The 15,444-nt window shown below is 41.0% G+C and overlaps 1 protein-coding gene across 2 annotated transcripts; it reads right to left on the bottom strand.

Moving 5' to 3' along the window:
• Positions 1-2,324: 2,324 nt before the first annotated feature.
• On the bottom strand, positions 2,325-15,444 carry sri (sorcin). Of its 2 annotated transcripts, XM_003220336.4 has the most exons (8): positions 15,290-15,444; positions 10,088-10,171; positions 9,175-9,244; positions 7,594-7,637; positions 6,978-7,125; positions 5,940-6,053; positions 5,093-5,151; positions 2,325-4,158 (listed from the first exon to the last, which is right to left on the bottom strand). In XM_003220336.4, the coding sequence occupies exons 1-8, from the start codon at positions 15,338-15,340 to the stop codon at positions 4,132-4,134; spliced, it is 597 nt and encodes a 198-aa protein (XP_003220384.3). In that variant the 5' UTR covers positions 15,341-15,444; the 3' UTR covers positions 2,325-4,131. The 2 variants fall into 2 exon arrangements, with proteins under 2 accessions (XP_003220384.3, XP_003220385.3); XM_003220337.4 differs by lacking the exon at positions 10,088-10,171 and having other exon boundaries at positions 15,290-15,414.

Raw genomic sequence — 15,444 nt, 5'->3', positions numbered from 1 at the left:
ACCCAGACCTGCAGGCGATCCTTCGTGCCGCCCATAAGCCGGCCACGTCGAAGGCCTATGCTTACAAGCTTGCAAAATTCCAAACTTTCCTTCGGGACCGACACGTCGATCCCGCCTCTACTTCGATCCCGCTGGTCCTGGACTTCCTACTTTCTCTTGCGGATCGTCAACTCTCTCTGGCCTCGATAAAATCCTATCTCGCTGCTCTCTCCTGGCATTTCCAACGTCAGGGACAACCCTCTCTCTTTTCTAACAACCTCATTAAGACCTTTCTTCGAGGTTACAACAACTTGCACCCTCCAGTTCAACCTCCGACTCCCGGATGGAGCCTCGAACTCGTCCTTTCTCAACTAGCTTCAGCTCCCTTTGAACCTATGGCCTCTGCAGACCTTCACCTTCTCTCTTGGAAGACTGCCTTCCTAATCGCTATCACCTCTGCGCGCAGGCCTTCGGAACTGGCTGCTCTCCGGGTGGACGAACCCTATCTCTGTTTCCACCACGACAGGGCTGTTCTTCGCCCGGACATCACCTTCCTACCTAAGGTGGTCTCGGCTTTTCACCTTAACCAGGATATAATACTCCCTGCTTTTTTTCCTAATCCCTCTTCTTCTTTGGAGCGGAGACTCCATCTCCTGGATGTCAGGAGAGCCTTCCTTTTCTACAAGGACAGGACTAAGGACATACGTAAGTCACCTAGACTGTTTGTGGCTTATGCTACCCATAAGCTGGGCGAACCACTTTCTTCTCAAAGACTCTCACACTGGATTGCTCAGACTATCGAACTCGCTTACCAGCTGGCTAAACGCCAACCCCCCTCTTCGATCCGCCCTAGATCAACGAGGGGCCTTTCCACCTCTACTGCCTTCCTGAGGGGCGTCCCTCTCGACTCCATCTGTCGAGCAGCTATCTGGTCCACTCCATCCACCTTTGTTTCACACTACAGGATGGACTCAAAGAACCTCAAGGACTCGGCCTTTGCCAGGTCTATCCTTTCCTCCTGCCTTGCCTAACTTTGTTTGCCCTACTCAAAACCAGTTTTTTTTGGTTATCCTTCTTACAAGCTGACCGTTGTCATTCAGCTTTTATGTACATGATATGTTCATGGGTTCATTAACGTAGTGCTTGTGTACTATACTTACCCACTGCACTGAAATGTATTTCATGAATACCTCTACCTCTGTTTTCAGGAAATGGGTCTATACTTACCTCTGTATTTTCTTACAGACTATCGCTCACATACAATGTTGTGATTGCGTTCTGGGTCCTAATAACAAGGATCGGGGTTTTTTTTGCACTATATGCTGTTGCATCGTTTTCTTTGACTGTTGCACTTGCTTTTTTTGCACCTTGTGCTCAATAAATGTGTTGTTTGGACACTAGACTGGTTATCGGGTTTGCTATCCCACCTACCTACACCTCAGCTTGCTAGTCTCCATTAGTGTGCATTCACAGAGTACACGAAGAAAAAGGACAGGTTGCTTACCTGTAACCGTGTTTCTTCGAGTGTACTCTGTGAATTCACACAATCCCGCCCTTCCTTCCCCACATGCAAACCTCTCCCTTTCTCGCTGCCTTTGCGGCGTAGGAACTGGAGAGCGGGCGCGGAGGGCGCCCTTTATACCCTCTGGGGAGAGGGGCGGGGTTACCGCCAAATTTCAAACTTTAGATTGGAAGAGTATCCGTTGGAGCCTGCGCAGGCGCAGCGTTCTCCATTAGTGTGAATTCACAGAGTACACTCGAAGAAACACGGTTACAGGTAAGCAACCTGTCCTTCACTCTTAGCAGTTTCTAGGAAGGTAGTTGGGTTGCAAGAAAAAGGCCATAGTACTGGGAGCACTCTAGTCTTTCTTTGAATCTGATGAAACAGGCAGTAGTTTTCTGTCAAAAATGTTTTAGGTTTTAATATTTTTACAAAATGATCATGTTCTATACTAAATCTTCCAATGATCAACAAACCTAGCCTCTTGCTTATTTTCTTTCAGATTGTTCAATCAAGGCACAATAAAATTAGGCAGATTGTAATTTGACATGGTAGCCATACAATTGGGAACCATAAGGTTTTCCCAAAACATACATCCAAACTGGTACATTTTAACAAGCCAAACTCTGCAAATCCCATCCCCTCAAGCCCCCCCTTTTTTGTCTTTAAAATGAAATGTCTGGCAAACCTAACCTATTCATATCCAAGACCTGCTATGATATAAGATGTTCATTAATATATTAATATAAGGTAATGCTCCCTTAAATTAAAGTAAGGGATATTATATTCCATTTCCTGTCATATCTGTGAATGATGCCTACAACTGAAGATGCTAGCAGAGACGTAATTCATAAAGAATTTTATTCAAACGGAAATACTATGGCAATAAGGAACATGGCATAAAGGTTGTGTTCTTCATGTTATAAAACATTAGAGAGCGACTATAGGCCACTAAACAATGGATTGCAATCCATCACTCTTAGCCAACAGAAATTAAGAGTAGTAGTTTATCATCATCTGAAAGGCCAGTTATCCAACTCTCCTATAAAGAAAATCCATCCCTAATTTAAATTTCATTCTCTACCAACATTCAGTGAGACTTTTCTTGTGATCCTTCAAGTCACTTCCAACCTCAGATGAACCTGTCACAGTTTCTTGGCAAGGTTTGTTCAAAAGAGATTTGCATTGCCTTCTTCTGAGACTCGGAGTTGGACTTGGCTGAGGTCACCCAATGGGTTTTATGACCAAGTGGGGATCTGAACCCCATGAGAAATGACAAAAATCTTAGAAATGTATATGCAGGCAGTCCCAGAGTTACAAACATCTGACTTACAAATGAGACAATAGGAAGCGAGAGAAATCTACCCCTCGGAAGAGAAATTAACTCCTGGAAGAGTTATCATGGGGAAAAGGTATCTCAACTGAAGCTGTATCCCCATTCCCCATTTCCACAACAAGCCAAATTTTTCAAAATTCAATTATCACAGGGACGGAATTGCAATGAAATCTTTTGAACAGGGGCACAGACAGAAAACTAACACCACAGAGGTGTTAAGCCTTCCCTATGCTACCCAAACAAATATAACAAACCTATAGAACTTATCTTATTCATAAATACGTGCATTTAAAAATATAAGTGAAATGAGATATGTTTGGTTTTTACATTTTTTGTGTCTGCAATTCTTGTAAGGAGTTGATTTAACTTCCGGTTTGCGAAGACAACTGAATTACTGTGTTGCAAAACTATGCCTGTCTAAAAAGTGTGTCATCAATATGAAACGTTTGGAAAGCGCTGGTCTACATGCTCATAGCCAGGCACAAGATTATTATAGCAGCATTGAGACCTTTGGGCACACCTGTTGGGATTCAGCACTGATTTCATTACTTCACATCTAACTACAGGGATAGATACAGGGGCCCCTATGATCCTATTCATTTCCCACAAAACATGGAGTAGCCTTGCAAGGGACTTCAGAGGCTGTTAAAGGGGTTGGCTTTGGGAAAGAAATCCCAATCCCTTCTGAACCCCAAAATAACACACTTGTGTAAAGGAATGTACATGTTCCTAAAAGCATGCAAACTACTTTCTTCTATTAGGAGAGTTGAATTCAGAATCAGCACCATAGCAAAATAATTGATCACCAACCTAATATGCTAGTTAAAAACTCAGGAGGAGTAATGTTAAAAAGTACAAAGAGTATTTTTTAAAAATTAATATCTTGATTATTAGCAAAAATGGTTCAGCTAATTTTGGGCTCCAAAATATGGTTTCTAGAGTCAAGTTCCATTTTACATACTAATTTTAATATATACCCACCTTCCTACTTTGAGCCACTTGGGTGGCAAAGGTACAAAGCACATTCCAATATGAACAATTCAAAACAGTACAGGAAGAGATGATAAAACCAAACATTTTTTAACGTTTACATCAAGCAGATTATAAATATGCAAGACAAATCAACCCAAAATGGCATTTATTTAATGTTCCTTCTTTTGTTAGTTTATCAAAACTATAAAAGCATATAAATCAATAATTATAAAATAGGCAAATACCACCATTTAGTTACACAGGCATGATAGTTTTTGGTGCAAAGCAAAACAAAACAAAGTGGAATGTGGGTCATGCTCATCATCTCTTCCTCTGGCTTGCATTAGATGCTCATGACACACTGTATGAACTGGGGGGAAAAACAAACCACAAATTAACAGGTGAAGTGACCTACATCATAAACCCCCCTCTACTGATGCCGTACTCTATTGTAAGAAGCCTTTAAGCAGAGATGGAGAAATTGTGAGCTTGTGTTCTTATAATTGTTATTGTCATACTTGTTATTGTTTCATGCCTTCAAATAATTTTTGACTTATGGCAAGCCTATCAAGGGTTTTCTTAGCAAGCTTTATTCAGAGGGGCTGCCTTTTCTTGTCCTATCCTCTACCTGTGGGTCCCCAGTTGTTTTGGCCTTCCAACTCCCAGAAATCCTAACAGCTGGTAAACTGGCTGGGATTTCTGGGAATTGTAGGCCAAAACACCTGGGGACCCACAGTTCGAGCAGCACTGCTCTAAGGCTGAGAGAATATCCCTCCCTGAAAGCTCACCTGATGGGTTTCTATGGTGGAGCTGGGATTCAAACCCTGATTGTCAAAAGTCTAACTTTTGTTTCTATAAACCAGGATCATCCATCATCTAGCTAGGATAAATGTCCAATTGAAGTCCAACAATACCTGGAGGATTACAGGGGACCTGCCCCTGCTATAAAGTATTCCCAGTTGTTGAACCTAAACTTCCTGAAGACCTAACCAATACCACCAATGGTCTGAGATACTGGGGTTTGAAGTCCAATAAGAGGTGGTACTCTAAAGTTGGGAAACTACATCTGTAAAAGGATGCTGCTGCTAACAAGAATGAATAATTACAGTAGTTTTATTCCAACCGTGGAGAAAATCCTCATGTCTTCTCTAATTCCTATGCCATACTTTGGGCCATTTTGGTACTGGGAGGAAACTGTTTAAAATTTATTATTCTTCCCATTGGTGTTTCCCACTGTCAGGAAACCCACTTTTGAACATCGGAACAAAGAATTACAAATATTATTTCCATTCTCTAGTACTTACATCATCATACTGGAAGTTCACCATGCCTTGCTGGGCCTGATCCCTTCTTCGAAAACTATCTGCAAAAAGAATGTACAGAAGAATCACACATTGAGACAACACAGAAGATGTGCAAACTTGTAAGCCAAGACTCATAAAAGTACTACTTGAAGATTTATAGGGATTAACAGACAAAAAAGTACAACTACTGATGTGCTATCAAAACACATCTCATGGCTGTGATTCTAAAGTGTTGCTAACTTTGTTGCATTAGCAACTCTTTTTGGCGAGGAGGATTTAAAGATTTTCACCTGCTAGGCTCATCCAACAGATATCTTTCTTAGATACAGAAAAAACTTTGGATCCTTGTTTGATACTTGGAGAGCTTGCAAACAAATTTTAGAAGAAGTCCACCTCACTTGAAAACATACATAATACAACAGAAAAATCATACGACTGAGTAAATTAAATATGAAGATGCACAGTAGTGTGCGACATAGAAATCGGACAGTCAACAGCAAACTATTTAAACCTACGACAGTTTATGAAAATTCATTATATTGAGTACATAGGATGGATGGACTGTAAGCATTAGCACTTCAGCTCTAGGCTTTTTCATGGATGTCACCAAGGTATACACAGAACTCATAATACAAATAAATTAAAGAAGCTAATATTGGAATAATAGCTTGTTACAATACTGTGCTCACTGAAAGTTTCTTAAGCAACTTAAAGGGAAGACTCAAATGCATTCAATAGGAAATTGGATTAAATGTCCTTTGTGGACCTCTCTAACTAGAATTTTGTTGTTCGCCCATTAGTTAAGTCTCAGTCTACCACAATAATAATGTTAGGAGCTAAAGCGTACCAGTGAGAGCTCTGAGTTTAACACAGCACGCAATGTAGTCATCAAATGAGATCTTTCCTCGAGTGCTGTATCGCTTCACAATTCCATTGACTGCCTGAGGACTCAACCTGTATCCTGGGTGAAAAGGCAGAAAAGAGATTCAAATTCAAAGAATAGCCTGTACACCAAAAGATGGAAACGTTGCTCTTTTGTACTACACCAGCCAGAATGCTGGTGGTGGGATTATGACTTGCTCACGGTCACCCATTGGATTTCAATGGCAGAGTGGAGATTCGAGCCTTAATATTCAGACTGAGCCCAATGCTCAGGCCATTCCACCATGCTGGCTATTACATACAGGAAACTTAGAAGAATGCTGAAGATTGCAAATGTTTTCTATTCTCATTTTTCAAAAGAAAAAACCCATAAGGTTTGGATGTCATTACTCCCCCGCCCCAATTCTATGGTTCATGTAATACACTATATACTGTTCCAATCATTCGCTTCAGGGGTTTTTTGTGTGTCAGTGATGGTCCCGTTTACTATGAGTTCCTGCTTCTTTAATACGGTATTTCTTCATTTCTAAGACGCACTTTTCCCCCTATATAAACATCTAAAAAATGGGGCGTATCTTAGAATCGCAGGTGTATCTTGTGTGTTTTCATTGGTGATGGTAGTACTGAAATTAGGGTGTATCTTACAATCGAGGGCATCTTAAATTTGAAGAAACACAGTATTTGTTGATTGGCTGGTTATATCACCTCAAAAAGAAGTACACAGCTACATTATGTTACCCACTTTTGAAATGTAATACTTTTAATGTTGTTGAGAGGAGGGTCTGGGTTTCCGTTGAGGGCAATAAGGGCTTTGGAATTGGTAGCTCCTATAATTCCCCTAGTTAGTAAAGCTAACGGCACACTCTTGGGAAATCCTGAGTACTATACTACAAAAAGTAACTTTTGCAAACCCCAAGGGTACAAGAAGTTGCTTGTACTAAATAAACCTGTGATTTTGTCTGGTGTGAACTGATTTTCGCGTAGAAGAAGTTGCACAGCTCACCCATCCCAGTTAGAGCCTTCTGTAGCTCTGTCGAATCAACGGCACCACTTCGGTCAGTATCTACAGTCATAAAGTGTTGCCTCCATCCATTCAGCACAGCCCAGAGCTCTTTGAATTCATTGAAGCCCAGCATGCCAGACATATCTCTCTGCACTCTGGCTAAGGAACAGGTATCATCAGTAGCAAAGTAAATGCTGAATTCAGTATCATCACTCTGGGACAACTGTAGTTCTTTGGATGAATGTCACTCCAAGGCTGGCCTTTTTCATTTAAATAGTTATACCGTGTTAAACTGAAGTACAATACTCTATGATATGCTTCCACCAAAGTAATTCATTCAATACGGTTCACTATTACCCACAGTTTTGCTTATTCACACAAAGTCCTGGAATATATCCCCTGTGGATACAGGGGTTGTATTGTACACAACAGCACCCCTTTCTTCCACTTTAGTCAGACCTCACTTGAAACTGGTTCCCAGGTTCACATCCAGTTTGAAAATGGTAACAAGCTGGAATGTTTTCAACGGAAGGCGACCAAAATACTAAAGTGTCTGCAAACCTACGATTTCAAACAAACATGCATTAGAAATCACAGTCAGATTTTCAAAGGATACATCAAGCATGGAGATCATGAGTCTGCATGTCTCTAGGTTGAAAGCTGTTCAAAGAAAAATAAGAAAAACACATTAGCCTCTCATTTCAGACAACTACTGATACTCATAATTAATCAAAGCATATATTATTCATTCAAGTGCTTTCCATTCTCTCCAGCGTCCCCTCCCAACGTGTGTTGAAAAGAGTGGTTTTGGAGGCAAAGAGGAAAAAAAGATTCTTAAAGAGTCATTAAAAGAATCTTTTCCTTCTTATGCTTATATTAGCACACATCAGAATTTGTGAAATGTAACTAATTGCCTAAAACGTTCTTCAAGGATTCCACAACATGGAAAAGAGATAGGATAGCAACACAAGAGAGGACATAGTAACTGTTTTGCAATAAAAGCATAATAGCTGGGAAATGGTTGGATAGTTCGTGCCAAATAAGTAATAATACAGTACATTTTTGACCTTTTCTTAAAATCTGTTGAAGTATGTGTGCACCTTCTGCTGGAGAATTTGAAAGTTATTTATTACTTGTGTAAAATAATACATTCCTTTGTCTGCATTGAGTTACTATCAATCCATTTCAATAGCCAGTATAGTTGCTTCTCCGCATTTGCAGTTTTGACTTTTGCGGTTTTGATCATTCATGGATTTGATTAAAATGTTCTCCTTAGGAATCTCTAAGTCCTCTAGTATGATTCTATGTACATCTTTCAGCAGAAGCCGACCACAGAATCTTGCTGGAGGGTCTAAAGATTCCTAGAGAAATGTTCTCTTAGGTTAAGAAATGTGTTTTAGTTTGCATTTCTCAATTTTCCCAGGCCTCTAAACCCAGCCAATGTGGAGAGATGACTGTATTATGAAGAAGGCATATATTATTCACCTTTTTACCAACTACTGTGTCACACTTCAACCTTAAGCAAAAATACCCTGTAAACCACTCCATCTAGGTCAGTGGTTTTCAACCTGTAGGTCCACAGATGTTTTGGACTTCAACACCAAGAAATCCTAACTGCTGGTAAACTGGCTGAGATTTCTGGGAGTTTTAGGTCAAAACACCTGGGGACACACAGGTTGAGAACCACTGATCTAGGCAAAGGACTCAAATGCAGACCTTGGAAAGGTTATCCTTTAAAGAAAAACATTCAGACTCCTATAAATCATCACTATTGTAAGTGCACAGGCATTACTTCGATTATTACTTTGCTTTCCTCTCTTAAACACAACTCATTCTACACAGAATGAAAAGAAATAATATTGTGCTATATTACACAATAATAACAGTATGGCCATTTAGTCACACTCTTCACAATTCGTCCAGCTTTCCACGTCTGCATATATTTGACTTACTAACTGAAGATCACACTTCATGCATCTTATGCATTTAGGATTCTAATCCATGAAAAGTTCTTGCCAAAATAAAACTGCCAAGGCTTGAAGATGCCACATTTCACTTACTAGTTGGAATCCTATTGCTTACTCCCAACCAGAACAGTCCTATTAAATCAACTGATGAATAATAAGGCAACCTGCAGGTAAATCCAAGATCGAATAAATCTACTAAATAAGATTTAGGGCCCCTATGTTTAACTTACGTTTGTAGGCACCAGCAATTCCTGATTGGGTCAGACACCTCTGAAGCTCATCAGCATCTATTTGCCCATCCTTTGGAAAACAGAAAAAAGCAAAACAGAAATCCCATTAATTATGCTTTCAATATTCTCATAATCTCTGGCATTAGGCTCTATGAGGCAACTACTCCCAACAGCAGGGTATTAAGAACAGCAGATGTGTGGCTTCTCCTGCCTTGGCAAGGTTCTCTCTTTTTTCTCCTTCCTGTCCTTCAGAGATATAATCATGGAGTTGGAAGAGATACCAAGGGCCATCCAGTCCAATCCCTTGCCAGAATCAAAACCATCCCAACAGATGGCCAACCCAGAGAGCCTGCCATCAGCCTGGTTTCCTTTTTTGCTGGGAGATGGAGTAAAGATTAGCAGATGAAGTCATGACATAGACAACAGAGCCAGTGAGACACAAATTCGATACGATGGCTTGGCAATGCAAGAATGAGCATGTGCACTACTGATGCATGGTCCAGATACAGTTTCTAGGAGCAGATATTAATAATCGTCACCTGTGAATGGAGGACAGAGTGTTCTTAGTGTTTGGGCCTCTGTATCATGCCAACCCAACACTTATCTCATTTTGATTCTTTGGCCATTTTCTGCAGAATACTGTAAGGGCAACAGATGGATTAGTGCCTTTCTGGTCTGCAAGACTAAGCTATAAAATTCAGGGACAAACTTTATCGTGAATTCATGATGCTGGAGGGATAAGCTTTTTTTAAAAACAAGAGGATGCCATGGAATCCTAAATAATCTAAAGACACCAGATCCAGTTTGATCTTGGAAGCTAAGCAAAGTCAGGTGCTGCAGGCTATATGCTGCAGTGGTTAGCTTGGACTAAAGATACTTGGATTCAAATTCCAAACCTGTCATGAAACCATACCTGCCCAGCGACTGCAGCAAAATAGCCATATAAAGGATCCTGAGCTTGTCCAGGAAAAGCTGGCCCTCCTGGTGCACTTCCATACTAGAAATAAAATGAGAATCAATTAAAACTTCTATAGCTTTTGTTGATTCATGATGGATGCTTATTGGCAACTATGATGTTATACAGTGTCTATTCCCAGATCATACGGGAGCCTACAGTGCTATTTTTTTAATCCAGCAATGATCACTGTAGGGGCTATTCTGTAATAATCTGCAGTTTTGATGATACAACAATCAATCTAATTGCCTGATGGTTTAAGTCTGATGGAAATACCAGAGGACATTTTAAATTGAGATGCAAATCAGCTGAAATTATGGCTTCCAATGATGCTAGCCATTGAGAATTCCTAGACAATCACGCATGCTAGTTGTTCACTTCCAACCACACCATGGGATTACTTATCTAAAGAGCATATTTTGTTGGGGCCAGAATGGGGGGCATGACACAGCTATGGATCTAGTAGAATAATCTTCAAGGTAGTCCAAGACCAGTTGAGGGGCTTTTGCATTTGGTCAAATGCTGCAGTTTTTAAGTAGAGTATTGAATATGCCGGAGCCTCCAGTGGCTCAGTGTATTAAAGCGCTGAGCTGCTGAACTTGCAGACCGAAAGGTCCCAGGTTCAAATCCGGGGAGCGGCGTGAGCGCCCGCTGTTAGCTCCAGCTTCTGCCAACCTAGCAGTTCGAAAACATGCAAATGTGAGTAGATCAATAGGTACCGCTCCAGCGGGAAGGTAATGGTGTTCCATGCAGTCATGCCGGACAATGCCGGCTCTTCGGCTTAAAAATGGAGATGAGCACCAACCTCAGAGTCGGACACGACTGGACTTAACGTCAGGCGAAACCTTTACCTTTACCTTATTGAATATGCCAATCCTATTACAGATTAGAATTACAGTAAATATATTGTGCAACGATTTTAAAGTTTGGACATAAATCTAGACCAGATTCACTGCACCACTCATGAAAGTCAACAGCTGCCATTGCTCCAAAGATATCCTCCTTGGTGCATTAATGAAGAGCTCTGTGGGCACAGATGTATCAGAAGGAAGCTCTCTATTTGTAAAAGAGCCAAGGAAGGATCCATAGGGAGGGAAAAAGATCTCCTTGTTTTCCCAATACTTTCATGGTTGCATCTACACTGTAGAAGAAATGTAGTTTGACACCAATTTAACCATCATGTCTCAATGCTGTGGAAACATGGGAATTGTAGTTTTACAAAGTTTTAACCTTCCCTGTCAAAGAGTGCTAGTGCCTCACCAAACCACAAATCCAGGATTCCATAACATTGAGCCATGGCAGCTAATGTGGTGTCAAACTGCATTAATTCTACAGTATAGATGCAGTCCATGAATCAGGAGTCTCCAGCTGTTTGGGCCTTCAACTCCAAGAATTCCTGGCCATTGAACAAGCTGGCTAGGGCATCTGGGAGCTGGAGGCCAAAACAGCTGGAGAGTCATAGTTTGAGGATCTTTGACCCAGAGTTTCCTAGAGACTGTATTAATCAACTTCACAGATAACCACATCCGCAAAAGTGAAACCTGCAAACATACAGGACCAACTGTATTCTAACTCATCCCCCGATTTTCAATGGGACGAAAGTTCAACATACTTCATCTGGATCCAATCCAAAGTCTTTCTTACAACTGTTTGCTTCTATGGAGAAAATAGCAGGAAACTGTGGTGGAAACGATTTTCCTCTTATTTCAAATCTCCCTTCCTGTTTTACCATCCCCCAACTTTCCTGCACCATCTGAATTCCATCCCAGAAAGAAGTTGTCTAACAAATGTATCTTTTCATGTGAGTGACAAGTTTCAGAACTTTCCATAAATAAATGATGGTAGCCATAGGGTGGAGTTGTTTGTCCTTAATACAATAAAGGGATATATTTGTTGACAGAGAAGCAGAGAGTGTGTAAATAGTTAATATTTACTCACAGTCTTTAACCGCCTAAGCTGGAGGACTTGTTCATTTCTCAGTTAATAAATTACCATATTACATAGCTTAGGTCATTGAGTGGGATGATAATAGGAATATATAAAATAGGGGTGAATGAGCATAGTGGATATTTTGCTTTCCTCTCTTAAACACAATCCAGGTTTGATCCCCTGGTGCCAACACTTACCTCAGTACAACACTTATATCTCAGTATTTGATCCTTGACATTTTTCTGCCCCTAACAAGAAATATAATATGTAACAAGGGATAAATCTATACTAGGGTGAATGCAGTTTGACATTACTTTAGCTGCCATGGCTCAATGCTATGGAATCCTAGAATTTGTATTTTGGAGACGCACTAGCACTCTTTGGTAGACAGGGCTAAAAAGCTAGTAAAACTACAACTTCCAAGATTCCATAGCATTGAGCCATGGCAGATAAAGTGGTGCTAAACTGCATTAATTTGACAGTGTAGATGCACTCAGACATTGGAACACAAAGTTGATCAAGAAACTAGAGGTATATTTACTAAATCCTTATTCTCACTTTCAAACACAGAAATCATTAACAGAGCTTCCTTGAAATGTATTGTTTCCTCCACTATTTGGCTTATCCATGACAGAACTTTATAATGTGCTTTCAATAACAGCACTATAGACATGGAGGCATTTCAAACATTTATATACAGCCTCCCATTGCCAGGGGTTGTATGAACTGGGCCTTAGATGCCCTATGGGCCAAAGGATGATTTCTGTGTGTGTGTGTGTGTGTGTCAGGAGCGACTTGAGAAACTGCAAGTCGCTTCTGGTGTAAGAGAATTGGCCGTCTGCAAGTACACTGCTCAAGGGATGCCCGGATGTTTTGATGTTTTTACCATCCTTGTGGGAGGCGTCTCTCATATCCCCGCATGGAGCTGGAGCTGATAGAGGGAGCTCATACGCGTTCTCCCTAGGTTAGATTCGAACTGGCAACCTTCAGGTCAGCAACCCAACCTTCAAGTCATCAGTCCTGCCAGCACAAGGGTTTGATCCACTGCACCACCAGGGGCTCCTCAAAGGATGAAACAAGTGGAAAAATCCTGCCCTTTACTGCACTGATTGCTCTAAGTAGCTTGGATCACTGTATGACACATACACGTGTTTTGAAATATCCTGATGGAGGAAGAACCATTAAGATCTTGAAAACCTGTCGGCATTTTTGCCAACCTTTTCCTGCCTGGAGCAGCCCTTTATTACGCGACGTGGCTATTGTTTCCCTCTATGGCACAACAGGACGACACCTAACTTCTATATAACTGGGGATGCCCTACCAGATAGGTTTTGCACTCTATCTCCCCTCAGTTTTAACTGGAGAAGCAAATGACCAAGCATGATGGGATGTGCTGTTCAGGGGAAACACACAGCCTTCTCAAATAACCGGCAAGAGGCCCATTCAAGCTGTAGAATAATAAAGCTATAGAATAACATTCTCCTTTCTCCAGGGGTGCATCTACATTGAGAAATGAATGCACTTTGACAGCAGCTCGGGAATCATGGGAGCTGTAGTTTGGGGAGACATGAGCCCTCTTTGGCAGAGAAGGCTTAAGACCATGCTCATAATTTTAGGTCATTCTTATAGAGTTCTTACTGTGTAGTTTTTGTGATTAGGCTAATTGAATAATTAATGCATTTACGCACTGATATCAATAGAATCTAAATTATAAGTAAAGGTTTTCCCCTGACATTAAGTCTAGTCGTGTCTGACTCTGGGGGTTGGTGCTCATTTCCATTTCTAAGCCGAAGAGCCAGTGTTGTCCATAGACACCTCCAAGGTCATGTGGCCGGCATGACTGCATGGAGCACCGTTACCTTCCCACTGGAACGGTACCTATTGATCTACTCTCATTTGCATGTTTTCGAACTGCTAGGTTGACAGAAGCTGGAGCCAACAGAAGGAGCTCACCACGCTCCCTGGATTCTAACCACTGACATTTCAGTAAACAAGTTCAGCAGCTACCAGGGGCTCCTAATAGCAAATATCTAATTGATATCAGTGCGTAAATGCATTAATTATTCAATTAGCCTCATCGCAAAAACTACATGTGATAGAGAAAAAACTAACACAGATCTGAATTCAGTGCAAAAAAAAAATCTGTAAGAATGATCTACAATTATATCTGATGAAAAATACTTGTTGGCTTGTGGTTAATTAGATTCTATTGATATCAGTGAATAAATGCATTAATTATTTGATCATCCCCATCAAAAATGACATGTGATAGAGAAAAAATATAACATATAATACAGTCTCACTTATCCAACATAAATGGGCCGGCAGAATGTTGGATAAGCGAATATGTTGGATAATAAGGAGAGATTAAGAAAAAGCCTATTAAACATCAAAATAGCTTATGATTTTACAAAGTAAGCACCAAAACATCATGTTATACAACAAATTTGACAGAAAAAGCAGTTCAATATGCAGTAATGCTACGTAGTAATTACTGTATTTACGAATTTAGCACCAAAACATCATGATATATTGAAAACATTGACTACAAAAATGGCTTGGATTATCCAGAGGCTTGGATAAGTGAGACTCTATTGTAATTACTGTATTTACTAATTTAGCACCAAAATATCACGATGCATTGAAAACATTGACTACAAAAATGTGTTGGATAATCCAGAACCTTGGATAAGTGAGACTCTACTGTAGATCTGAATTCAGCGCAAAAAAAATCTATAAGAATGATCTACAATTATATCTGATGAAAAATACTTGTTGGCTTGTGCTATTAGTGTAGATGTGCCCCTTGGGAAACTACAGATCCCAGGATTCCATAGCACTGAGGCTGGATCTACACTGCCATACCATGCAGTACCTGATCCCAGATTATCTGCTTTGGACTAGATCAGTCTCCATGCCACATAATATAATCCAAAACTGGATTATATAGCAGTGTAGATGGGAGCCGAGCCATAGCAGCTGAAGTGGTGTCACGGTGCATTAATTCTACACCTATGGTCTTGGAAAAATACAGCTCTTAGGGATCCCATAGCACTGAGCCAGGGCAGTTAGAGCGGTGTACTATAGCAAAGATGCACCCGTGTTTTGAGACACCCGGGTTCGCCCATTCGGACGTGCACGAGGGCAGCAGGCACCCAGGGAAGGCGCAACCCGGTCCCTTCGGATCTCCTCCTTCTCCCAGGCCCAACCTCGGCTTTAGGCTTAGCTCACCCCGCCCTGATAGTAGCCTCCTCCGGCGCCAGGATGCCCAGAGTACGCCATGATCCGGATTCGCCCTCTCGTTTCTCTCCGACGCTGCAGCAAGCCGGGCCTAACCACACCCCGGAGGAAGACTGGGCAGTACCATGTTCCCAAAATAGAGGGGG

The sequence above is a fragment of the Anolis carolinensis genome, chromosome 6 (assembly GCF_035594765.1).
Source record: "Anolis carolinensis isolate JA03-04 chromosome 6, rAnoCar3.1.pri, whole genome shotgun sequence".
Classification (NCBI taxonomy): domain Eukaryota; kingdom Metazoa; phylum Chordata; class Lepidosauria; order Squamata; family Dactyloidae; genus Anolis; species Anolis carolinensis.
The sequence above is the reverse complement of the archived record's forward strand: the minus strand, read 5'-3'. Positions and strand labels throughout refer to the sequence as shown.